Raw genomic sequence first — 26,250 nt, 5'->3', positions numbered from 1 at the left:
AACAATATATATGTGTAGATATAAGCAAAACGTAAGCAAAACGAGGTTTCTGATGAGGTAAAAGTTTTGATAATAAAACACCACAGGAATGGCTTAACTCAAAAAACTATCAGTGAAATATTAAATAGACCACGATCTACTATACAATCCATCATCAGAAAGTGGACAGAAACGAAAACTGTTGACAATAAACCAAGATCTGGTCGACCAAAAGCACTTTCAGTTGGAGATGTGCGTTGGCTAGTGCGGCAAGTTCAGAAAACTCCGAAGACAAATGAGACCATTCTTCGTAAAAACACTATGGAATATTTAGGGAAGGAAGTTACTACACAAACAATTCGAAATACACTCAAAAGGCATAGTTACAGAGGAAGAACTGCACGTAAGAAGCCCTTTATAAATAAAATAAACCGAGTGAAAAGGCTAAACTTCGCAAAAATGTATGTAAAACAGCCCGAATCATTTTGGAAAACAGTCATTTTTGCAGACGAGAGCAAGTTTAATCTTTTTGGGTGCGATGGAAAGGTCATAGTGTACAGAAAACCAAATACAGAGCTTGAAGAACGAAACACAGTTGCTACTGTAAAACATGGTGGAGGTGGTTTAATGGTTTGGGGGTGTATGGCGGCTTCAGGAACGGGAAATCTTGAAATTATTAATGGAGTAATGGATCATAAGTATTACATTGACATTTTAAAGAGGAATTTAAAAGATAGTGCTGTAAAACTTGGGCTTGGTAATAACTTTCAATATTATCAAGATAATGACCCCAAACATTCTCCTTTAAATACCAAGATGTGGATGCTGTATAACTGCCCCAAAGTCATTAAAACTCCTCCTCAAAGTCCCGACTTGAACCCAATTGAACATCTTTGGGAACATCTCGAACGCAAATTGAGAACGCGCAATTTTTCGAGCAAGAGTCAAATGCAACAGGTGATAATGGAGGAATGGACTAATATAGACCAAAATATAACCGCGAAATTAGTCCAATCGATGTCAAACCGTTTAAAAGAAGTTATAAGACGCGGTGGTCGAATAACAAAGTATTAATTTTTTTAAATTATGTTATTTATTTTTTGTTTTTTTGCAATGATGAATACTTTTTTTGTTTAATTTTTTGTGTTCAGCTGTAAAATGGCCCTTTTTGTTCCAATAAATACTATTTTTTTCTTTAAAAACAATGAAATTGTGTACATATATATCACACAAGCACTACTGCATCATTAGTTTAATATGTTTTTATTGCAATTGTCTTTTGTAGACTTATTAAAAAAAAACATTGAATGATGAATACTTTTTTTGACCGCTGTACCTATGAAAAATTTTCAGTGATTTAAAAGAACCTAAAAAATGAAAGAAATAAAAGAAATCGAAAAGTTGAAAAAAGAAAGTAAAGTTGTTAAAACCTAAAAGAAAAAGAAACATTTATTAAAAAAAAGAAAAACACCGAAAAGAAATATAAAAAAAATCAAATCATATAATATAAAATTTAAAGCTTAAAACTTAAGTCCAAAAATAAAAGCGAAACCCAAGACTCCTCCACCTCCACTGCCACACACATAAAAGACTTCAGCTGCTGCAAATGGCATATCCACAACCCCTGTCGCTACTCCACCGAGGGACCTAGACGCTGTCGCATACCCCAGTGTCCATAAGGTAGTCCAAAAAGTTTCTCCGACCATAAACCGACAGGCATACAGACCGTTGACTCTCGACAGATTTATTTTGTTAAAAAAGTTTTTTCTGTAATAAAAAGAAAATTAGGTAGGGACAACATCGAGTTTTTTATTACTTACCCTTTGGTTGGGTTCGATACAGGTACCTAAACATGAGCTCATAGTTAGGATAGGTAGTGGATAGTAGAGGACATTGGCCCATCAGCCAATGTTGACCTTACGGTGCTGAGAAAGCAGCACATCAGAAAACCCCTAGAAAATAATAAAAGAAAAAAATTTTTAGACAAGAACTGACTGCGACAGATACACTTAAACACGACAATACTTACCAAAGACTAGACGGACGGACGGACAAACGAAAACCTAAAAGGGACCCTATTGGGCGCAGAGGCTGCCACCAGGACCACAATACCCAGGGACTCCATTGGATTTTATCCGGAACAGTCGCCATTAGAACCAGGAACCTGAAAAATACAAGATTGAGAAATTAAATTTGAAAGCCTTAAATTTTGCTTGAAAATTATTTTGCTAATTTTGATCCAAACTTCTGTTTTTGCTTAAAGTAAATATTTCACGAAGAATTTGTTAGTTTTGATAACCTGCATTTTAAACCTTTTTTTGGTCATTACAAGCTTTGTTATAAATGTCAAAATTGAGAGTATCAGGGGGGTTGTGACCTTCAAATAAAGCAGTGCCGAATTTTGTACGAATGTTAGAATGAAATATTTTTGGTTTTTTTCTTTCTCATGAAGGGATAGGAGACTAAAGAAAGGGGAAGGAAGGCTCTTGGGGTACTCCGATTTAGTGGGCCACGGGAGTACCATGGTTTGGGGAGGGTTAGGCCGAGGCATGCCATGGAAGACCGGCATGCCAGCAATTCAAGTGTTTACGTACCCGCTGTATTTGTCCATCCACAAGCTGGTTGATTTTAGTTTTTTTTGTCCCTCCTTTTTGGCAATAGGTGTCGGTAAAGAACCGCGCCCCATCCACTGAGCCACAGCCGGAGCTCAACCGCCAGCAGCCAGCGCCCGCCAGCATCAATTGCCACTCCAGAGAAAAGGTGGAGCGACCTCCTATGGGGGTACGTGACAAATTTTCTAGAATCTTAAGTTTTTATTAGTAGTCAATGAATTTGTTTTTTTGATTACGAAGGGATTTAGAAATAGCTTGAAGGAATTCATTTTGTTTAAATGAATTTTTGATTTGTTTCCCATATTCATTAGGAATGAGTTCATCTTATAGGAAATAAATAAAAACGGTCTTGTCTTTGATTAAGTTCATGTAGATCTTACAATAGAAGGGGATAAGATGAAGAGGTAGGTACGGGGCAACAGATTGAAAAGTTGCTATGGTGGAGCTCTTGCTCCAGAAGGAGGGCTATTCCTCGCCATAAGACCAGGCGAGAATGCATTCCAACAGGCAGTTGTGGTGCTTTCTCCTATTTTAATTAGACATTCAATATTTCGGGCCAAACATACCTTTTTTTCAGATAAGCCTGGCATGTAAAATTTTTGTTCCTGACATGTGATACGCTTGCGCAAGAACCACTCATCCGGCGAGCACTAGCCGCGCATACGCCATCATGCCAGCACAGCGACAAGAGGTCAGAAAATACATGGAAATCATTGGACCAGGACAGGACAATTTTTGCTTTGATTTGGTAATAAATCGAAATGTCAAATGCTTGTTAACACAGATATTTTTCTAAGATCTAAAACGATGTTTTATTTGACCCGATGTTCCTCACATAAGCACAAAAACAGTGTTATAATGATGAAAATATGACTTTAAAATACATTTTAAAGAAGAAAAATTGTAAAACAACGTCTATTTACTGGTACTATATTCGTTTTTCACCGTTGAAAACCCTTTTTTGCGACTACTTTTTGAAACATTACGAAAATAATAATGATTAAATAATGAAACCAGCAAGTTAGTTTGCTATAAATCTATTACTTCTGTGATTTTATTGTTGACATTTGGAATTTTATAACTTCGTCTTCTTGGTTTGGCTCGAGGTCATCGAAAAATTTACAATAACAGGTGTTGTAGGGTGACTTGTCGCTGGTTTTCTGCTTTCTGCTTTATATTTTTTTTGCTACAATTTAGCTACAAATTTTGTTCTATTTTTTCTTATTTTCTATTTTTTTATTTTTTTTTTCACGCGTTTGAATAACATCAGGCGTTAGAACAATAAAATTTATTTCGACCGGTCCGGGATTCGAACCTGGGCTTCCGGATTGCAAGGCGACGTCACTAACCGCTAGGCTATTCCTATAGTGTGGGTGGGTCTGTCGGAGTTGTGGTTTTTCTCCAAGTGCTTGTATAGGACCTCCGTGGGGCTTGATCTGGGCCTTGAGATCCATATTAGCATTGGCTTGATTGTGTTGAGGAAGGTTTTATTTTTGTATTGGTTTTTAGTACGTATACGTATACGCAGTTCCCGCAACAATTTAACGAAAATTAGCTGAATTAGCGCATTATTTCCAAGGCTTTTTATTTTATAAATAGAAGTTAGGCTCAGTGAAATTGTCTATTTCAATAAATTTTCTGGAGCCATTTAAGGGGTGAGACTATTGAATCCCGTCGCTAATGATTTTTTTTAGATTCTATTTTTTTGTTGTTTTTTTTTGCTTTTTTTTCTTTTTGATTTTTTTTTGCTTCAGCAATATATTTTTTTTCTGCTGCACTTATTGGAGCCTTTTACTATTGCATCTTGACTGCTCCTGCTGCAATTTTTTTTTTGGAACTTTTAACCTTTTTTTTTGGTTGATCCCCATTCGCCTGGCTGGACTAGCTTTGTTTGAGATTGATGTTAGCTGTTTGGACCATCAAAGGCCGATTCTTTTTTTTTGGGAACGGGAAACCCTCATCGACAAACCCGCATATCCTTTCGATGATGAATTTGGGAGAAATTCGCCGACGGCTTTTGGGCATTTCATCGAGTAATTTGTGAAGATTGTGAAAACTTGGCCCTGGGTCTGGTTACCAGACCAAGAAGTGTTTTAGAAAGTGTAAAATTTTGTTGACTAAGTCTCTCAAACGTCCAGAACTAAAATTTTTAAAGAGAATATATCAAAATTGGTTAAAAACCTGTAAAAAAAAAAAAAAATTTTGTCCATTTTATTGTAACAAAAAAAATTATGTACGTATATACATAAAAGAAAACGGTTAAAAAATTTAATTAATTCGGAAAGTTTTTTGTCTAAAAAAAAAAAAACAAAAAAAAAAAAAAAAAAGTATTATTTAAAGTAAAAATAGCTATAAATATTGATAGAAAAAAATTAGAACTCAAACTTTTGTAAGTGTTGTGCAATTTCAATGGTAAAAAGAAAAAGTCTAGAGACAAATAAAATAAAGAAAATTAGCTAAAACTGTTGTGCTAAAAATTAAAATTTTTTTTAAAAAGAAAGTAAAAGACAGTGGTTAAAGACAAAAAAAAAAAAAAGGAAAAAAAAAACATAGACATTGAATGCGTGAGTGTGTAAGTGCTTTGTTGCTGAGTTCACCAATTTCCTGTCCATATCCGCTTTTAAATACCTCCTTGGAATCGCTGTGTTGGAAAATATCCCGGAACCGGAACACTTGAAAGATCTTTCAACGGGGGACATTTTTCAAAGTGAGTAATTAAACACCCTTTTTGATTAGATTTTAATACCCACCGAAGTTCAACGTGGTATTCACCTTGTTTTTTTGGTGTAACTAAGCAAATATCATTCAAAGTGATCAAATGGCCGCTTAGCCATCATCCCATCAAGTGGTTGGTTGGCTCAGTGGTGGGGGTCGCTGACTCTGAAGTGAGAGGTCGTGGGATCGAGCCCGGGTTCGGTCATTTAATTTTTCTTTTCAAAATTTATTTTTTTTTTGTCTAATTAATTAATTAGATCAATAATTTTTGTTTTTTTAAATAATTCCATTTTGGTTTGGATGATATTTGTTTGGTAACTCTCGTGGGTAAGGCAGTATATGGGAGGAAGAGGAAGCACTTGGTGTGCCACCACGGCACAGTGGGTCGCAGGTTCATATCCCCGAACCAGAATGAAATTTTAAATGGATTTCCATTCTTAATTAAAGTTTTTGCCATTAACTTTTCTTTTACATTTTCTTTTATATTTAAATTTTGCATGCACATTTGATTTAAATTAACCCCATGATATCCGAATGGGATATATTTCTTTCAGTTTTTTTTTCTTTGAAATTGCACATACACCGGTTAGGTTTATTTGTCATTTAGCTAGGCTGTTAGCCTTTTAGTTTTGTTTCCTGTTTTTAAAGTAAAGGGATAGTTGTTTTTAGAATCATTGTTGCCTAAATTATTATTGGACTAGTTGCTATCTAAATAATTATTGTTACTTGAATTAGATTTGGTCTAGGCCACAATGAACGTTAATTATCTGGAAATTGTTTTAATGAATTTATTAATGCTGTTTAGGATTAAGGTTATGTGAAAGTTCAAGTTAGCTTTTTCTAGAATTTTAATGGATTATTTTGGATTTTGTTTAATAAACAACATAATGAATATTAGCTAAATTTCCGTTTTGTGATTCCGGGGCTACAAACATTTGAAGGGTAGGTACAGTGGGACCAATGGATAAATATGATATAACTTTGGGTTTTAGTCCTGGTCATGGATGGGCGGGCGTATTACGATGTGAACATCTCTGCATCGGTGGTAGACAAAACCCTCTCTTGAAAATTCCCCCTTGTTTTTTACTTTCCTCTCTCTATTTCTCTCTCCCTCTCTTCTATCTTTCGCACGCACACTTTTAAAATAATATAGTGTAGACATCCCATAGTTTGAGTTTTCAGCCTTAAAGAACCTCCCCATTGCCGACGAGACAGAAGCCGGAAGCTAGCTGCGTGCTGCTGATTTCAGCTCAAACATTCCAGACCATCTTGGGGTTTACTAGACCTAGCGTTGTATGCTACAGTGTTGGTGTTTTATTTGTAATTTTTACCAACATTTCGACCACCGCCGGTGATCTTCATCAGGGTTTTAACAAAAAATTTAACAAACAAGTAATTTTATAAAAATTAAAGACAAGTGCAGTTTTTTGTTCTAAAGGTTTGTCTTTAATTTTCTGGTCAGCTTTGTGAGATGATAATCTTGTTTAAATTTAGTTTTGGTTGTTCCTACATATGTCATTTAACATAAATTATTTTCATCCCCATGTCCTCTTTTTTCATCCTTGATTTAGTCCTGCTGAATATACTGTTTAGTGTGTTGTGGCTTTTTAAAGCAAGCTGGTATTTTTCTCTGTTGTATATATTGGAATTGGTAAGCCTTTCCGAAAACCCTGGAATATACTTGTTAGTTAAATTTATAGTTAAAACCCTGATAAAGATCACCGGCGGTGGTCGAAATATTGGTACAAATTATAAATAAAACACCAACACCTGTTTTTGTAAATTGTTCGATGACCTCGAGCCCAACCAAGAAGACAAAATTACAAAATCTATTATCTAAAAAAAGTAATCGGCGAAAAATATCGCGAAAAGCGAATATAGTACCAGCCAAGGCGGATTTAATAAGGTGGTCGAACAGCAGTTAACAGCCCGGCTTGACGATATTAAAATGTCTTTCTCGCATATTCTCTGCTCAGGTACGCGCACGTATAAACACACGCTGCTTGATGACAAGATGGCGGATTGCACCTTTATGATTTGTGGTTGTTGTACAAATGAGACCACCTTTAAATGTTTCAGAAATTCAAGCTGTATTTTCACAATAATTTCAGAATCCGGCCTTCGCAGAAAGAAAAATGTTCATCATATTAATGATTTTGTCATAACATTTATGAAAAATTGTATAAATACCCAATGAAACTTTCAAACAGGTTTCATAAATCTCAATTCAGTGAAAAATATATCTGAAAATCAAACATAAAGTTTATGAAAAGTTTTCAGAACATTTATGCAATACTTTCATAACATTTATGAGTATTTTTCATACCATTTAAGAAAAAATTTCATAAAATTTATAATAATATTTACTATACTCATGGAACCCCGTTTGACTATTTTTAAAATGTTTTTATTACATTTATAAAACAGAACAATAAAACCAAATGCTTGGATATTTAGTTAAATTTATTGAAATAAAATTTATACATAAATCTAGGTACTGTGTTGTTATTGTTGTAGTAACACTTGCATGTGGAAGGACGGTAGCGATTATTGATGAGCTTCTGGGAAGGCTGGATCGTTCCGATACATAAAACCGATGCTGCACACGAACACAAGTGTTCCACAGTTGAAAAAAAAAATATTGCTTTATAGTTACCCTTTTGTGTAAATGTTGATGGTCTATCAATGGCTTCACTTTGTAAATTATGTACTAAGTTCTTACGCTGCAATTCCTCGTACAGGCGGTAGTCAATTCGGGGTGCTCCTAAATATGAAATATGTGTTGTAAGATTATGGAATTCTAATGAAATATTGCGTGTTCTCAAGATGGAAAACTATTTTGACACAAAAACTCTATATTTAGGCAGTATTCACTTTTTACTTCACCGCAAAGTTAAAAACACCCAATTACTACTTAGAATGAATGACGCAGAGATCTAACTGTCCAATTGTAATGTAAATTGTTATGCATGTAGATATGCGCGTGTGTTTTTTCATTCTTTCTTTTGCACAAACGAGTGCATGTGAACAAAAATGGACAACAAACAAATAAACGAGAAATAGTGACAAAATGCTGATACTTTTCCATGTATGCATTCAGCAATTTACTTGAACATGATTTGGAAAATTCCCACATCAAGTTTTCATATATGAGACAATTTTCATTGTATAACTATGTGGACATATTTCAACAACATAATTTTTATATTTATGATAAAAATTATTAATAGTATGAAAAGATTCTTTATATGTATGAAACGATGTTTCATAACTATAAGAACTTTTTCATTAACGATCATATATAATCATAAATATTATGAATATCCTTTCATTAAGAATATTCATAATATTTATGATTTTTTCATTTATATAATAAAACTTTTCATAGTTTTTATGAACAAAAGGTAATGAATCCCGATCATTACATTTATGAAGGACAATTCCCTCTGTGTTGAAGCCAGTAGTGGAATTCAGTAAAGGATTTTAACGAAAATCGTTTAGTTAAAAAGCGAAAACAGGAAAAAAACAGAAAAGTGAACGAATTTGGTATCGACCTCGTTAATTTCAGCAGTTTTTGAAATAGAATAGAATAGAAATAGAAATTTGTCAACTAAACGACAAACAATTGTTTGGTGTTTAACTGAACGAAATAAATAAAGATAAGTATTGTGACGACCACTTTGAACAAAGTATTTTCATTTATTTCGATGCTTTTGTGGTATCACTTCGCTTTGTCCTTTCTTTTTGCTTTTGACATTTTATATTTTTATGGTCATTCATAATGATCAGTTTGAGGAGCGAAACCTATATGTAAGCGTAAGACGTACAACAGGGATTGCCAACAGTGCAACATACACAGGATTGTATAGTCGTAACGAGGTAACCACATTACCGGCGTAGGACTTATGGACATGCATTACAGACTTTTGTATGGTCATTTGGAAAGCGATGTTGTGAAACTAACCTGTCAACATCGTATACCGGTCATCACTGAGTTTTAAGTTAGGTTTAAGTGGCAGTGTGCCATCAGACTCACTTAGACGTTTTTGCCTATTGTGATACCACAGGAACCGAAGAAGTAAGATGCCTTCTAGTTCCTACCGTTGAACCATCCAGATCGCTTTAAAAAGCCAGTAACTTGCGAATGTTCACATCCGCTAAATCAGACGGGTTCTCAAAGAAATGAGAACCTAAAGTGGAACTCTTTCTGAATGCGGGACACACATACAGAATTTTATGTCCTCACAGCTTCTGCAAAAGTCGTTGCTGGCAACCTTCAGTCCGTCAGCATGTTTTTTCGATTAGACAGTGGCCTGTCTTGACGGACATAATGACTGAGAGGTCTGTTCCAGCCAATGACAGCAAAGCGGTAGACCTCTTCAAGTCTATATTAGGCCACATAGTTTTCGAATGGTCACAGCATCCTCTTTGTATCCATATGTGATTCGTTGTCCTTCGGGCGATCGCTAGAGGCATACCCACAGATTCCAGTTTCCCTGGAAAATGTAGGGTAGTTCCTAGTCTCGCAAGCTCGTCCGCTTTACAATTCCCTGGGATGTCTCTGTGGCCCGGCACCCAGAACAGGTGAATTATCTGCGACAGTCGAGGGGGTTTTTGTGTTCAGAAATACGTTCTCCAGGGATTTATACCACGTTTCCACTTAGAGCAAATCTATACTTGCGACGAGATTTCGGAAATCTCGTGTTTTGCAACGAGGTTTCGCATACATTTTCAATGTGAGCAAATCTTCTTATTTGAGGAGATTTGCAGAAAATCTTTTTCCAAATTCAAATGCAACACTGCGTTTGCATTGTGTACCGGTTACTATTGGGATTTTTGGGCAGCACGTTTTCTTAGTATCTGATAATTTCTTATTGAAATTATAAAATTTAGTAGTAATTTAATAAAATCGTTTCACAAACTTAATTGCTGACCGCAATGTATATGTTGAACACAATAAAATTGCTAATCACAATAAAAACGCTGTCAAAAACGTCACTGTTGACAGATAAAAACCGCATAAATCGTAGTGGAAACGGGTTTTGGAGATTATCTCAAATCAAGTGAATTTTGGGCTCTAGCGGATACAAGGTTTTAATGGCTGTCTGAGAAAATATTTATGCCAATCATCGTAATGATATTATTGGGTTGCCCAAAAAGTAATTGTCGGTAATATAGTACTAATATAGTCGGCGTTGACAATTTTTTTCAACGACTTGTGACTCTATAATTGCATTCTTTCTTCTGTCAGTTATCAGCTGTTACTTTTAGCTTGCTTTAGAAAAAAAGTGCGCGAAATTTTGTTTACATTTGTTTGTTTGGCGTCAATTTTAATATGGGTACCACATGTATTGAAAGAAATTCATTTAACAAACCGAATCAACGCTTGTGATATGCACCTTAAACACAATGAATTCGATCCGTTTTTAAAACGAATCATAACTGGAGATGAAAAATGAATTGTTTACAACAACGTTAGTCGAAAACGATCATGGTCCAAGCATGGTGAACCAGCTCAAACCACTTCAAAGGCTGATATCCACCAAAAGAAGGTTATGCTGTCTGTTTGGTGGAATTGGAAGGGTGTGGTATATTTTGAGCTGCTTCCAAGGAACCAAACGATTAATTCTGATGTTTACTGTCAACAATTGGACAAATTGAATACAGCCATCAAGGAGAAGCGACCAGAATTGATCAATCGTAAAGGTGTCATATTCCACCAGGACAACGCTAGACCGCACACATCTTTGGTCACTCGCCAAAAACTGAGTGAGCTTGGCTGGGAACTTTTGATGCATCCACCATATAGCCCTGACCTTGCACCATCAGACTACCATTTATTTCGATCTTTGCAGAACTCCTTAAATGGTTAAACTTTCGGCAATGATGAGGCTATAAAATCGCATTTGGTTCAGTTTTTTGCAGATAAAGGCCAGAAGTTCTATGAGCGTGGAATACTAAATTTGCCAGGAAGATGGCAAAAGGTTATCGAACAAAATGGCAATTATATATTTGATTAAAGTTCATTCTAAGTTTTATTAAAAATGCATTTACTTTCTTTTAAAAAATCCGCAATTACTTTTTAGGCAACCCAATATATCTTAACCATTCCTGCCATCTCTGCTTGGTACACACTGCAGTGGTCGGGCAACCATTTCGATATGACAGTTCTAGATCTTTAGAGTACATCCCAAAGCCCACCTGGTCTTTTAGTTTGGGACCATCCGTATAGAAGTCAACGTAATTCCTTTTATCAGGGATATCGTAGTTCCAATAAATTAAATAGTGGTACTGTACTTTTTATCAAAAAAGCAACTCAGGTAGGGCGTAATCTACACTGCATGGAACATCGGATGTGTTCCTCTGCTGACCCATCTTTTCAGATCCACAGATCCCAATGCTGCCGTTATGCATCTTTTAATTATGTAAAGCTTCTGTCAACAAACTGACTCTTTTTATTATATTTTTCAAACAAACAACATTAAAGGAACAAGCTAGTCTACTTAGTTTCATCAAAAGTTTCTTATAAATACGAGTATAACAAGTTATCATATTACAGTTCGGCCAACCTGACAATATGATTGCCCACAATCATGATATAAAAATTGTGTATATTATATAAGTGTGACCAATAACATAAATCTATAACCTAGGTGTCAACCATTTCCGAAGTCGCTTTGCTTCAATTATACCCTTATATGGGATCTGTGTCAGTTGACAATTGTCAACATCTCTCACAACGTAGCGATCATTATCTAATATTTTTTCAATAATGTAGGGACCACGATATTTTTCACAAAATTTCTTATTCTTCCCAACTGTATTGTCAATATTCATAATAACAACATAATCACCCTCATCGTAACGTTTTGCCGGTTCATGATGTTTGGAAAAGTATAATTCGTTGTAGTTCTGAGATCGCTGTATAGAATTCAATGCCTTACCCCCATATCCCTCAAATTTAGTTTCTCCTCATTACCCATTTTCTCATCTAGATATTCCGACAGCTTATCTACCACCACCCCTCGTTGATTCGTTCCAAAGAGTAACTTCGCTGGGGTTTCCTTTGTAGAACTGTGAACACAGTTATTGATAGCATATTCCACCTGGGACAATTTCAATGACCAATCGGAATGATCTATTGGGTCACTCAATTTGCTCAACATGGACTTAATAATACGATTTACACGCTCAACCTGCCCATTTGCTTGTGGAGAGGCAACCGCCACATGATTAATATTATTTTTCAAAATGAATTCAGAAAACTCCAATGACGTAAAACATGATCCTCTGTCCGAGATTAGGCGTCTTGGTCTACTGTAATAACTAAAATACTTTTCGAGAGAACAACAAACCTCCTTAGTGCTCGTCGAATTTACAGGATAAAGTCGAACAAATTTTGTAAAAGAATCAACTACCACTAAAATGTGTTTTCTTTTCGATTTTAATGATGGAAGTGGTCCGAAGTGATCCATGTGTATCGTATCGAATGGCTCCGCCACCTTTGGAATGCTGTACATGTTCTGTTGGTTTATTCTAGCTGGAGCAGCATAAATGATACATTTTATACAATTCTTAATGAAGCTATCTATCTTATTGCGCATGTCTGGGAACCAAAAATTCTCTCGAATCTTATAATAACATTTATCTGTCCCCAGGTGTCCAAGCTTCTCATGTATCATTCTCATCACATTATCTTCCATTTCCTTTGGGACATATAAACAAACGGTTGCACCCACTTTCTTAAATAATAGACCGTCTATTAGGTCAAAATCACATATCTCTTCCTTTTCCAAACGTTTACATAAGTCCTTAATAACAGGATCTCTAGCTTGGGACAGTTGAATTTGGACATCGAGTTGATTCGAATCTACAGAGCAAATCATGTTACATCCCACATGAGGGGATATTTCCTTTTCTATACATCTGCTTAACATATCCACATGACCCATAGAAGAACCCTTCCTGTGTTCGATAGAATAGTCATAGTTCTCTAGTTCCAATGCCCAGCGGGATATCCGAGGATTAACTTGTCTCTTGTTCAAGGTCATTGTAAGTGAATTGCAATCTGTGACTATGGTAAAATGTAATCCTTCTAAATACACACGAAACCGGCGCAACGCGTAAATAATTGCGAGTGTTTCCAGTTCGAAGCTATGATATCTCGATTCTGCATTGGTTGTAGCCTTTGAAAAAAATGCTACGGGGTGAAACTTTTTATCATCCTGACGCTGCATCAATATTGCTCCGAATCCATGAGAACTTGCATCACAATGTAACTCCGTATCGCTTTTAGGGTTATAGATAGCTAATACTGGGGCCCGAAGTAAACGAGACTTTAATTCACTAAAGGCCTTTACACATTCTTCAGAGAAAACGAATTTTTTCTCTTTACGAAGCAAATCTAACAATGGCCTTGCAATATTTGAGAATGACGGAACGAATTTCCTAAAGTAGGAAAACAACCCAAGACAAGTTTGTAATTCCCTATGATTCCTTGGCATTGGTATTTGTTTCACAGCTCGCAAGTGATTTTCTGTCGGCCGTATACCTTTTGGGCTGATTAAGTATCCTAAATACTCTAAACTCTGATAACCAAATTTACATTTAGTTAACTTGATACGTAATCCGTACTCAAAAGTACGTCCAAGTACAACCGCCAATGTCTGAACATGAGAATCGAAATCAGAGGATGCAATCAATATGTCATCCATATATATAACCACTCTATGGTCCTCTATTAAGTCGCGAAATATACCATTTATAAAGCGTTAAAAGTTTGCTGGAGCATTCTTTAAACCAAATGGCATCTTCAAATACTCGTACTGTCCAAATGGGGTTACAAATGAAGTGTATGGAATTGAATCATTATGCATTTCTATGTTGAAAAATCCATCCTTCAAATCCATGAGGCTAAACCATTTTTTGCCTGATATGCTCTCAATACAGTCCTCGATGAGGGGTAAAGGAAAGTTATCCCTAATAGTCTTTTTGTTTAACGCTCGATAATCGACACACATCCGCGTTTCCCCTGTCTTTTTCTTTACCAACACAATTGCTGACGTGTATGGAGAATTGCTGTAACGTATTATTTTCCTTTCTAACAAATCACTAACAATCTTCTGCGTTTCCTCACGATCACGAACCGACAATCTACGGGGAGAGCAGTGTATTGGAATATCATCAGATAATTTAATCTGCATCCTATAATCAGATGACTTTTTATCAATTCCCTTTGGAGTTATATAACGATTATGAATAAGATCTTCTAAAGTCTTCTTCTGGAATGAATTTAACAAAGGATTTAGATCAATATCGTCCGTACGTATCACTTGGGAATTCACAGGACTATCATAAGAATTGCTTATCGTAGATGGTGTAGACACCGAGGTTATATTATTATTGTCATTTATTTTTCTTGTGGATTCAAATACTTCTATATCATTCGTAGTTTCCTTGACTTGAAGTAATTTTACATTAAATGCATGCATAAAGTTCCGTTCAAGAATCATTGGAACATGAATGCTCTCGTTCGGAACAACAAGTAATTCTATTTGTTTAGACGATTTTTTAAATTTTATTAAACAAGAAATATTTCCATATATTTTCAAAGGGGAATTGCCAACTCCAACATACGAAGTTGGTATTAAATTCTTCGAACGTATCACACCAGTCGGTAATAAAGACATCTTAACCAAACTAATTGGGCTACCGGAATCGATCAAGCACGAAATATTCGCAGAATTAGTATATTTGGATCCACAAGAATATTTAAAGGCCACACTTACCATTTGTGTTGTGTCTACAATATCATTACTACAAAATATGGGAGCAGTAACATTCATCCTTTTAGGACAATCCTTGTAAAAATGTCCCATTTGGAAACAATGGAAACAAGATCCCGGTGGACGTCGAGGCTTATTGCAGGTGTTCTTCATATGTCCAAATTGAGAGCAATTGAAACATCGTATGCCTTTAGTATTGTCACGGCCCTTTTTATGAGTACTGACTGTTTTTGACCTGCGTTTCTCGTATCTATCTATTCCATGCATCAATTCTTGTAATGAGTTTGATCCGTATAGAATGGATATGTTGTTGGTTTTATCTTCCATTCCGTCTATTATAATGTCAACCAGTTCTTGCTCGTTGATTTCGCCTTCTGCTGCAATAGTTTGCATTGCTACTATATAGGCAATACACGGCTCTGTTGGCTTCAACTTGCGCAAACGCAATTTTTGATAAACTTCTTCTTGCGTTACCGTTCTCTTGAAAATGTCTAAGAGCGATCTCTTCAACTCCTTATATTCTTTGTAATTTGAATTTTCCATGAACTCTCGCGCAGTTCCAACCAGCAAATATCTTAAGCACATATATTTTTCTTGGTCAGTCATATTTATAGTGTAGCTTTCAAAAGAGTTTATCCATTTTTCAATATTTCGTCCATCATTCCCAGAAAATTTCGGAACCATCATAGAGAGCTCGTCATAATTGATATTTGTAGAAACCTTTTTTCCACCGTTTTCTAAAGATTCAATTTGGTTTCGAAGAGCCAACATTTCTTGCTTCAATCTCAAAACTCTAATTTCACTCTCTAGTTCATCAGCTTCACGGGATAAAACGTTTGAACGAATGAAAGGGTCTGTTACCTGTGATGGAACAGAAGGTCTAGAAAATTGTCCTCGAAGTAAGTTTGCAGGAACGGAAACTGAGGAATAATTGACGGAGGGTACGGAAGAAACAACACAAGAAGATACGGAAGGAGGTACGGAAGTTTGTGTTTGCGGAAGAACATCACAGGACACGCCAATTGCTCTATTGTTAAAAGCGACACCCAATGTATTTGTATTCATTAAATCGGAAATAACTGATGAAGTCCGGGCGGCAGAAACAGAAGCAGCAGTCCCTGAAGTACCAGGAAATTGTCTTTGAACTGTATTTACAGGAACGGAAGCAGAAGAATTATAGACGGAAGGTACGGAAGAAATTACGGAAGGAGGCACTGAAGTCTGTGTTTGCCGAAGATTTGCACAGGATACGCCAATTTCGCTGTTATTAAAAGCGACACTCAATGTATTTCTAGATATTAAATCGGTTGAAGTCCGTGCGGCAGAAAAACAAGCGGCAGTTCCAAGAACCAATTCAGTTTGATTTGTGGACTCACCATTACATTGAAATGACTGAAGCAAATTTTCAGGATCGGCAGTTGCGGAATTAATAACGGGAGTTTCATTCAAAGTATTGGATGACATTGTAGTGACAGTTACAGATGAATTCCCAGCAGAATCAGAAGAAACCACATTTCCAGAAGGCAATTCAGTCTGCTTTGATGGACCACCGTTAACTTGCAAAGAATCATATAATGTTCAAGAATTCATGCAAAGAATTCATAAATGTTCAATTGTGCAATTGACGCTGTTTCTGGAAATTCCACATTTGAAGCTTTCAAAGCTGAAAGAATTCTTTCTCGAGTAGGGCGTGAATCCATATTTAAAAAAAATTTTTTTTTTTTTTTGAGTCTTCTTTTTTTTATTTATTTTTTTTTTTTGGGAACCCCACACCTGAATTGTAAAGCTTCTGTCAACAAACTGACTCTTTTTATTATATTTTTCAAACAAACAACATTAAAGGAACAAGCTAGTCTACTTAGTTTCATCAAAAGTTTCTTATAAATACGAGTATAACAAGTTATCATATTACAATTAATAAGTTATTAATAAAATTTCGTACGGTAGAGTTGATGACTAGAAACTCCAACTCCTTCATGATTGACGTCGGTTTTAAATTATTGAAAGCAAATTCAACGTCAAGAAATGCTATCATTGTATATTCCTTGACAGCGTGAGAACCGTCTATGTAGCCGACTAGGTCGTGAAGGTCTGTTTCAGTGGATTTGCCTTTACTATATGCATGCTGCTACCACGACAGGCTATCTCCGGGGATCTTTGCTTTAAGATATGTTTCTACCAACCTCTCAAGAATCTTCAGCATAAAGGAAGACAGATCTATAGGTCGAACACCTTTCGCCTTCGTGTGGTAGGATTTTCTTGCTTTCGGATTAAAAATGATATCCCCTTCCTACATATGTCATTCTGGTACAAGCAGAGAATATCTTCTTAAGCCAGGGAAGAAGTCTATAATACTTAGCTTGTAATTCAACCGGTGATATATCATCAGACCCAAAGGATTTTCGGCTCAGACACAATTTACCTAATATCCTCCGACGAATGCATACCAGTGACAACCTGTTCTGGCGCCACGTTGTCCGTTGGAGAATTTCCCGGAAAATGTGTATCAACGAGTAGTTCTAGTGTTCCTCACTAGGCATTGTTCATACATTTTGTCACGTGCCCCCATAGGAGGTCGCTCCACCTTTTCTCTGGAGTGGCAATTGATGGTGGCGGGCGCTGGCTGCTGGCGGTTGAGCTCCGGCTGTGGCTCAGTGGATGGGGCGCGGTTCTTTGCCAACACTTATTGCCAAAAAGGAGGGACAAAAAAAACTAAAATCAACCAGCTTGTGGGTGGACAAATACAGCGGGTACGTAAACACTTGAAATTAAACACACAGAAAAAATGTCTTTATCGGTTCGCTGGCATGCCGGTCTTCCATGGCATGCCTCGGCCTAACCCTCCCCAAACCATGGTACTCCCGTGGCCCACTAAATCGGAGTACCCCAAAAGCTTACTCACCTGTTCATTACAACATTCCTTTCCCTTTCTTTAGTCTCCTATCCCTTCATGGGAAAGAAAAAAAAACCAAAAATATTTCATTCTAACATTCGTACAAAATTCGGCATTGCTTTATTTGGAGGTCACAACCTCCCTGATACTCTCAATTTTGACATTTATAACTAAACTTGTAATGACCAAAGAAGAGGTAGTTAAGAAATTAAAATTCAAGTTATCAAGACTAACAAATTTTTCGTAAAACAATTTACTTTAAGCAAAAACAGTAGTTTGGATCAAAATTAGCAAAATTATTTTTCAAGCTAAATTTAAGGCTTTCAAATTTAATTTCTCAATCTCGTGTTTTCAGGTTCCTGGTTCTACTGGCGACTGTTCCGGATAAAATCCAATGGAGTCCCCGGGTATTGTGGTCCTGGTGGCAGCCTCTGCGGCCAATAGGGTCCCTTTTAGGTTCTCGTTTGTCCGTCCGTCCGTCTAGTCTTTGGTAAGTATTGTCGTGTTTAAGTGTATATGTCGCAGTCAGTTCTTGTCTAAAAAAGTTTTTTTCTTTTATTATTTTCTAGGGGTTTTCTGATGTGCTGCTCTCTCAGCACCGTAAGGTCAACATTGGCTGATGGGCAAGGAAATATCCTCTACTATCCACTACCTAACCTAACTATGAGCTCATGCTTAGGTTACTCTATAGAACCCAACCAAAGGGTAAGTAATAAAAAAAAGCTCGATGTTGTCCCTACCTAATTTCCTTTTTTTTCTCTTTTTTTTACAGAAAAAACCTTTTTTAACAAAATAAATCCGTCGAGAGTCAACCGTCTGTATGCCTGCCTGTTTATGGTCAGAGAAACTTTTTGGACTACCTTATGGACACTGGGGTATGCGACAGCGTCTAGGTCCCTCGGTGGAGTAGCGACAGGAGTTTTGGATATGCCAATTGCAGCAGCTGAAGTCTTTTATACGTGTGGCAGTGGAGGTGGAGGAGTCTTGACTTTCGCTTTTATTTTTAGACTTAAGTTTTAAGCTTTAAATTTTACATTATATGATTTGATTTCTTTTCAGTGTTTTCTTCTTTAATAAATCTTTCTTTTTCTTTTACAGGTTTTTTTTTACAGCTTTACTTTCTTTAAGCTTTCCGATTTCTTTTATTCTTTTATTTTTCAAGTTATTTTAAATCATTGTAAAATTTTTTTAAAATATATATATATACACATATATACTGTTTTTAGAATTTTGCCTTATATTTGTAACTTTTTCTATAGCTTTAAGATGTTCACTAAAACTTTACATTTGTTTTGAATTATTCCTTTAGTTTTCACCACTTTGTTTATTCTGTGACACCGCTCAATAAACACATTAAATTTTTCTTTTGCTAATTCACTTGTGTTTAATTCTTTTTTTATATTTACTGATGGCTCCACCTCCGTTTGCTGCCAAGTTCCAATCGAAAAAGAACTTGTCATCCTCCACATACTGACCATCAAGGTTCCCCCAAGCCATCATGTCCACCGAGGAACCATCATGAAATTTGCTTTTCCAAAATAGCAAAAACAAAAAACATATGTTTCTTTGAAGTGTCGTTGTAGTGGTCACATTTGTATGTGGAGGTAACATATGGTGGTAGCGCAGGGTTGTATTCCCTAGTTGCCATAAAAACGTGACTGTTCAAAACCAGATGTCGCTCTACTCCAATTAGACATAGGGTGACACGCTACAATTTTCTGACTTCCGAATATACCCCACCGTAATAGGTCTCGAGGACAGAATCTTTCTTAGTTTAGACGTCTCAGATGTATCCTTTACGGAGCTACCGAATTTCACCCAGGATTTTTTCTCTGCTCGCCCTTATTTTTTTTATCTCAGCCTTATTGATGTCCCAATCGTGTGGTGCTCTTGTGGCTTTTGCTCTGTTGAAGAGTTTTCTGAAGTCCTTCCTTAGACTAACCAGCTCTGGGGTCCACCATGGCGGTCGCTGTTTGCCCCTTAGCTTGGCACTAGGACATGCTGACACGAGCGAATCATACAGGGTCTTCGTGATCTGCTTGACCACTACGTCTATAGCCTTCGTATTTTCCACTTCCTTTTCTGGTTTAGAAGGGATAGACGTGTAGAATTTGTGCGGTGTGGACGATTCCTTCTTAGATGCTTCACTAGCTGCTGCTGTCGAAGTTCTTATTGAGTTCCAATCTTCCAGTCGGTGGATAAAAGATTGGAGTTCCATTCCCTTAGTCTACCAAGTATCGATTCAGGATCTTGGTATCCAAGCATGCTCCACTCAAATAATTCCTAGATATGCGGCCCTGTTCATCTCCCTTGTCGACAACTGTCATCCCTAAACTGTCCCTAGCGACATTAGCAAAGGTTCATGGACGCATCTTACTATTGTTCGCCCTAGTCCTTTTAGGCATGGGATGACCTCCAGGTGACCGCAGCCTTTCGGCTGACTGCGGGGCAGTTTCCGAATCTGGACGTGTAGTCTTTGGCGTAGCCTATGCAGCGAATTCCCGATCCCAATTTAGGGAGTCCTCCCTATTAGTGAGAGTCTTAGGATCATTCGCACCAAGCCTCTCAATAAACCTGTAAGAGATGCGTCTTCTATTATTCCAACCCTTAAAGAGCGTTTTACTTTGCCCGGGAAGGTCAATGGCTTTGGCAAATTATAGGCAAGCGAAGAAATAATAGGTTCGACATTGTCCTTGAAGCTCGAACCGGGTGTCTTCGTCACAATCCCCTGCTGATCTGCCGTCTGTCGGCTAGTTGGGCCTGGACTAGCCGCTCCACCAGTCGAGGTTTCAGTAGAAGACAACGTGCTACGGCCTGATACCACCACCGTAGCTGTTTGGTCTTTGGAGTCCATTGTAAGCCTACTCCCGGGCTCTGGATCTGCCGCTCCACTGGAAACAGACGCAGATCATCAACCGCCTAATGGATACCTCTATCGCAGCTAACCTTGAGTGACTTAAATTTTTCTTCCAAAAATAATGACCCATTACGAGTTACAGGAAAATTCTTGCGGAGCGAAATAACAAAACGTCCTCTCCACTCAACGGTTCAAACAAGAAAAAAATCTTTGAATTCTATTTGTGTCATAATTTTTTTACTGGACAAATCTAAATGTCAAAGTACTCGGCTGTTTACGGTATCTACCTCGTAATTATATCATGTTCCGCACATAAGCAACAAAACAGTGTTATAAGGATGAATATACAAATATAAAACACATTTGAAAAAGATAATTGTGCAAAGTTTATATCTCAAACCACTTTGACATTTCAATTTACGGCATTTACCACTCAGGGTAGTTTCGTTGGGGTAGATTATTGTTTTTGTGCTAATGATGTAAATGCAAAATGCAAATTTTGCCAATGAACATTCCACTAAGGAACAGGGGCAAACTTCTCATATATCAATGAGTGCTTTCCTATTCAAGTATCAGCTCAACGATAAGGGCCCCCTTTTTATAGCCGAGTCCGAACGGCGTGCCTCAGTGCGACACATCTTTGGAGAGGAGTTTTACATGGCATAGTACCTCACAAATGTTGCCAGCATTAGGAGGGGAAAACAACCGCAAAAAATTTTTTCTGATGGTCTCGCCAGGATTCGAACCCAGGCATTCAGCGTCATAGGCGGACATGCTAATCTCTGCGCTGGGTTGTACTAATGATTCTACCTCTAAATTGTACCATGAGAAGAAGGGTAAGAGAAGACTTGTTTCAATTATTTGGTTATTTCTGAATAGAAAGGACTAGTAATTTTATAAACGTGAATATTACAAAAGTGTTATAAATTAATTGAAATATTTTGGGAAAAAGTGGTTTTTATGGAAATAAAATTTAAGAGTAAAATGAACTTTTAGTAAACGATAAAGCCCACAGTCTAAAAAAATTACATGTTATTTTGTTTTAATATTCACTATTATAATTAAAAAAATAGTTTTCGGCAACATGTGACACCAGGTTAAATGTGGCACTTTTATTAGGGACCCACCTTGCCAAAGAGCCATCTGTGGTTGCACGTACACATTATTTGAGATTACTCACACGTGGTGAACATATCACAAGAAAAGAAAGACCTCAGGGTTGAGTTGCAGATATTGCTGCAGTTGCTACACAACGTCCCTGGATTTACATTGCAGTGGTGGTCGGCCGAATATAATCCTTTTCGAAATTTGAAAAAAGCCATATTAAAGTATCGACTTTAATTTGTAAGCCTGAGCCCCACATGTATCGACTAGCATAACCCCAAAATGGCTACTAGCTCAACACATATAACATGCTAAAACATATATATGTCGAAACTACTTAAATCTTAACCTAACTTACTACTAAACTAAAAGTAAAAGTAAAATAAAAACTACTATCACAGCTATAACTTGCATTAAATACGATTATTAAGAAAATCTTAGAACCCTAATATATTTGCATTATAAAAGAATACAAAAATATAAAATCGATAAAGAAAAAATAAACAAAAATGGATAAAAGATTTGTTAAAAAGCACTTTAAATACTAGAACTTAATCACAGACATTATATAACCTCATATTTTAAATATCTGAAAAAAGTTTTTATATACTTTTGAAATTTATAATTTTTTCATTATTAAATTAAAAATCTAGTTTTGCAGCAAAAGTATTCATTATTATTAGCTATATAGTCAATAATTGCAAATATTTTAATATTTTTTCTAAAACAAATTAAGAAAAACATTTCAAGAATTATTTTACAAAATATACATTATTAATATCAAAATTGTTATTTATAGTCAATATTTTAAACAATTATCTTAAAAAAATTAATATCAATGAGAAGATAAAAGAAATATGCTTTATTAATATTTAAAAACATTTAAAATTTTTATATTGTATTATTATTTTAAAAAACTTTAAGATTTTATATCTTAGTATTATGAAATATTCATATAAAAAAGCCTAAAATCCAGAAGAGACAATTGTTTATTAATTCTTTAATACTTTTCATTCATTGTTAAACATTTCCGTAAAGAGCAACACTTCTTATAACTATTTTATTTAAATATTATAGATCGTTAAATTATTATTATAAAATGTGATTCTTGTTTGTTAAGAATGTAAATAATAAAATAAAAAGGCTGAAAAGTAACGGACATGTGAGGTAGAAATGGATGGATTGATATTGGGGTATTTTTAAATCTAATTTGGCATAGAAAGTAGTTGTTACAATATTTACGATAACATTAGAGCATTTTTCTCATGTTTTTTGTAAGGGACAAGGTGTTTTGTAAAGCGGTGGCACTTCTCTGCATATTGCTGCGGCTTGAACTCGCCGGATGTGGGTTCTACTTCCGCTCATATCCTCTTACAAATATTTCAAAGTGCCATAAGGTGTCAAACAAGGTTGTTCTCCTTAAAAATTTAAACACGAGACACGAGACGGTTACAGTTTGAATTTAAAATTATAAAGAAAACGGACAGACATTCTTCAACGAGAGTTTATTCTACAGAACAGCACAGATGTGAAATTGACATTAAGATTGGAATCAGGTGTCGAAGATTCCTTGGGCATCCCACCCACGATATAGCCAAGAAGTGACTATCCTAATGAGATGTCTATAGCCCTAAATGTACCTATTAATAAACATCTCCCTTTAATGATGCAAAACTCTCCTCCTTTTTATACAACTACATACTCAACCTTTGCCTGGGGAAAATCAAAACATTTTTGTTTTAGTCTTTATGATTATTCACATAATTTGTATTAAAAAAAAATGAATTCATATGAATATGTGAATTCAATGTGTTTATAACATTTTAAACAATAACTTAAAACTAATACTTATATTTAATTATGTAAATTTCTATATATTTTTTTTAATTAGTTCTATAGCATGCTCTTTCAATTGAAATAACTAAAAATTGTAGAATTAAATGATCATCGCCCTTACAGGCAAAAAAAAAAACTTGAAATAGTCCTAAAATTTTGTTTAAATTCAAATTATTTCCTAGCAACTTCTCTATATTATTTTTCTTCTTTCAATCGTAAATTTTTTTTATTTTTTTATTTTTTTTTTTAATCGTGAATTCTTTCTTTTTCTTCTTAGTTACATCAGTCGAAACAATTTAACATTTTTTTGTACATGCATATGTACATATATAATTTTTTTCTTTCTAACTTTATATAGTTTCTGTAGTTTTCATTAATTTATTATTTTCTTCCTTTTTATAATATCTTTTATGCTATTGCTTTTTTAAAATACTATTCAAGAAATTTGACCGATATGTATTAAAATATTGGTTTCCACGTTTTTCTTACGAATTCCATAAAGTCGGGTTAACAACGTTATGTCACGTGTTCGGTAAGTAATATATATACTTTTTTTGGAAATTTCATTAATTGAAAAATGGGGTTTTTCCAGGTTTCCTCCTGTTGTGTCTTCTTCTTATTTCGACAGTTCATTCACAATATAGTCATAACCTACATGGTTTTTGTACTCACTATTTCAGGTTCCATAAGTGTGGTGAATAAAAAGAGTCCTCGGGATATGTGGCAGATGGAGCCAGTGGTCGTACACACAGCACTCCACGATTTGTTGGTCCAATATATCGGCAAAACCACAATACCCTACATGGTGAAAGTATTCCAGTCCACGTAAATTTATTTAACAAAAGAGAAATTAGTGGTTCAAATCTTACCCGAGGTATTAAATGAAATAGGTACTGATAATCTCTCCCTGCGGAATGCCAGGGTTTGGGGGTTATGTCTCACAACCGAAATTCAGACACGATTTATGTGATCCTGAGATACGAAATTATTACACCAAATTATATGCTAAAACGTTGTAATATAGCTACCTTTTCAAATTCGTTGTAATCACACAAAAAAATTGATTCACTCACTGAAGAGTTATAATACTCAATAATAAAAATTATCTGACACCAACTTCTCAGAGATCACAAAAGACTGCACCGCACTATGTATGACTTAATAATGACATGTGCTCCATTCTCACCTAACCAACTTGGTAGCATGGCACTTTGCCCTTGAAAGATGACTTTGAAAGTCACACATACTTCTAAACGTTAAACAAGTACAACAAGGTTCTGACTCCGGAGTCCTAGACAAATCTCATGCAACCCTGTGCTCAAAAGAATCAGTCTAAAATAGTCGGTATCTGTGATTGTGCAATCACATACAACGATCACGCCTTGATCCAGGACCAATGCTGATCTCAACTCAAGAAATAAAAATAAATAAATTGAAATCTGAAATCCAAGAAAATGTTGGCAACAAGCGTAGTCCATCAACTGACATTCGTTAATGGCCTCCCAAATTCGATGATATCCTAGATGTCAGTCTTGTGCAGGGCATAATGTATGTGTATTCAACCAGCCTAACTATCGGTTCTTGGCGGCCGTCACAAAGCCAAATTTTATTGCGAATGCAAAGGAGAAATAAAAATTGGGAATCTTATTCGGACGCAGTCAGTCCCACATAGAAAATACTACTCATACACCGCAAAAAAATCGGGGAATTTGTATGAAGTAAAACAAAAATGATCGAATGTCTTCACCTAGCTAAAGCAATATATCATCTTCCCATGGAAATCGTGAAATACGTTAGTCGGCCTATATCAGTACAAATCGTGAACCATCATAAAAAAATAAAAAAAAATTTCCAAAGAAAGAGTTTCGACTAAACGTCTTGTATTCATCACCGTGCCATCAGGCCTTTTCGTGTAAAATCGTAAAAAAAATAAATAAAAATCACGAAAATCTGCACGTCCTTCCTGAAATTACGTATTATCGCCACGTCTAAATTTCGATCTTCACGTTCAGAATTCGCAGGAGACAATTCAGCAGGAGACAAAGCCGTAAGAAGACAAAATCCCAATGAGACTTTCGATGAAGACGAAAATAATTATATGCAAAAAAAATTGCTGGGCAGCCAAGGAATTTATGGGAACATAGTCTGTCTAGTGTTTAAGGTGTTGTCCGTGTATAACGCCAATCAACTGACCCTTCAGATCCTCCACCTCAAACATATTCTTGCCAACCAGTCCCCTTATCCGGCACTTAAGCCAAGGTTTACACAACTTGGCATTTATACCTTTGCTAAAATTACTCTGAATAAAGTTTTTTCGATATACTTCCTGCCCAACCCTGAAGTGTATATCTCTAGCCCTTTTATTGTAGCCTCTCGCGTTGCGGTCATAAGCCTCATGCAACTTCTCAGTAATCGTCTGATTCAGTAATTGCATCTTATCTGCTTTGTGTAGAACACCAACACTGCCAT

At 35.9% G+C, this 26,250-nt stretch overlaps 2 protein-coding genes and 1 long non-coding RNA gene across 4 annotated transcripts; 1 reads left to right on the top strand and 2 right to left on the bottom strand.

Moving 5' to 3' along the window:
* Positions 1-1,343: 1,343 nt before the first annotated feature.
* On the bottom strand, positions 1,344-2,754 carry LOC131994359 (uncharacterized). Its single transcript, XR_009396662.1, has 4 exons — positions 2,574-2,754; positions 2,009-2,143; positions 1,800-1,931; positions 1,344-1,746 (listed from the first exon to the last, which is right to left on the bottom strand). It is a non-coding gene; the product is annotated as an uncharacterized LOC131994359 (long non-coding RNA).
* Positions 2,755-14,825: 12,071 nt separating this feature from the next.
* On the bottom strand, positions 14,826-16,555 carry LOC131996667 (uncharacterized). The gene is made up of 2 exons (XM_059366316.1): positions 15,095-16,555; positions 14,826-15,014 (listed from the first exon to the last, which is right to left on the bottom strand). The coding sequence occupies exons 1-2, from the start codon at positions 16,553-16,555 to the stop codon at positions 15,006-15,008; spliced, it is 1,470 nt and encodes a 489-aa protein (XP_059222299.1). The 3' UTR covers positions 14,826-15,005.
* Positions 16,556-17,654: 1,099 nt separating this feature from the next.
* Positions 17,655-19,357, top strand: LOC131994358 (uncharacterized). Of its 2 annotated transcripts, XR_009396661.1 has the most exons (5): positions 17,655-17,841; positions 18,340-18,474; positions 18,554-18,689; positions 18,757-18,957; positions 19,083-19,357. XR_009396661.1 is itself a non-coding variant. In XM_059361271.1 (4 exons), the coding sequence occupies exons 1-4, from the start codon at positions 17,750-17,752 to the stop codon at positions 18,778-18,780; spliced, it is 387 nt and encodes a 128-aa protein (XP_059217254.1). In that variant the 5' UTR covers positions 17,655-17,749; the 3' UTR covers positions 18,781-19,357. The 2 variants fall into 2 exon arrangements, 1 of the variants encoding a protein (XP_059217254.1); XM_059361271.1 differs by having other exon boundaries at positions 18,757-19,357.
* Positions 19,358-26,250: the final 6,893 nt, after the last annotated feature.

The sequence above is a fragment of the Stomoxys calcitrans genome, chromosome 1 (assembly GCF_963082655.1).
Source record: "Stomoxys calcitrans chromosome 1, idStoCalc2.1, whole genome shotgun sequence".
Taxonomy (NCBI): domain Eukaryota; kingdom Metazoa; phylum Arthropoda; class Insecta; order Diptera; family Muscidae; genus Stomoxys; species Stomoxys calcitrans.
This window is presented reverse-complemented; position numbering and strand designations above follow the sequence as displayed.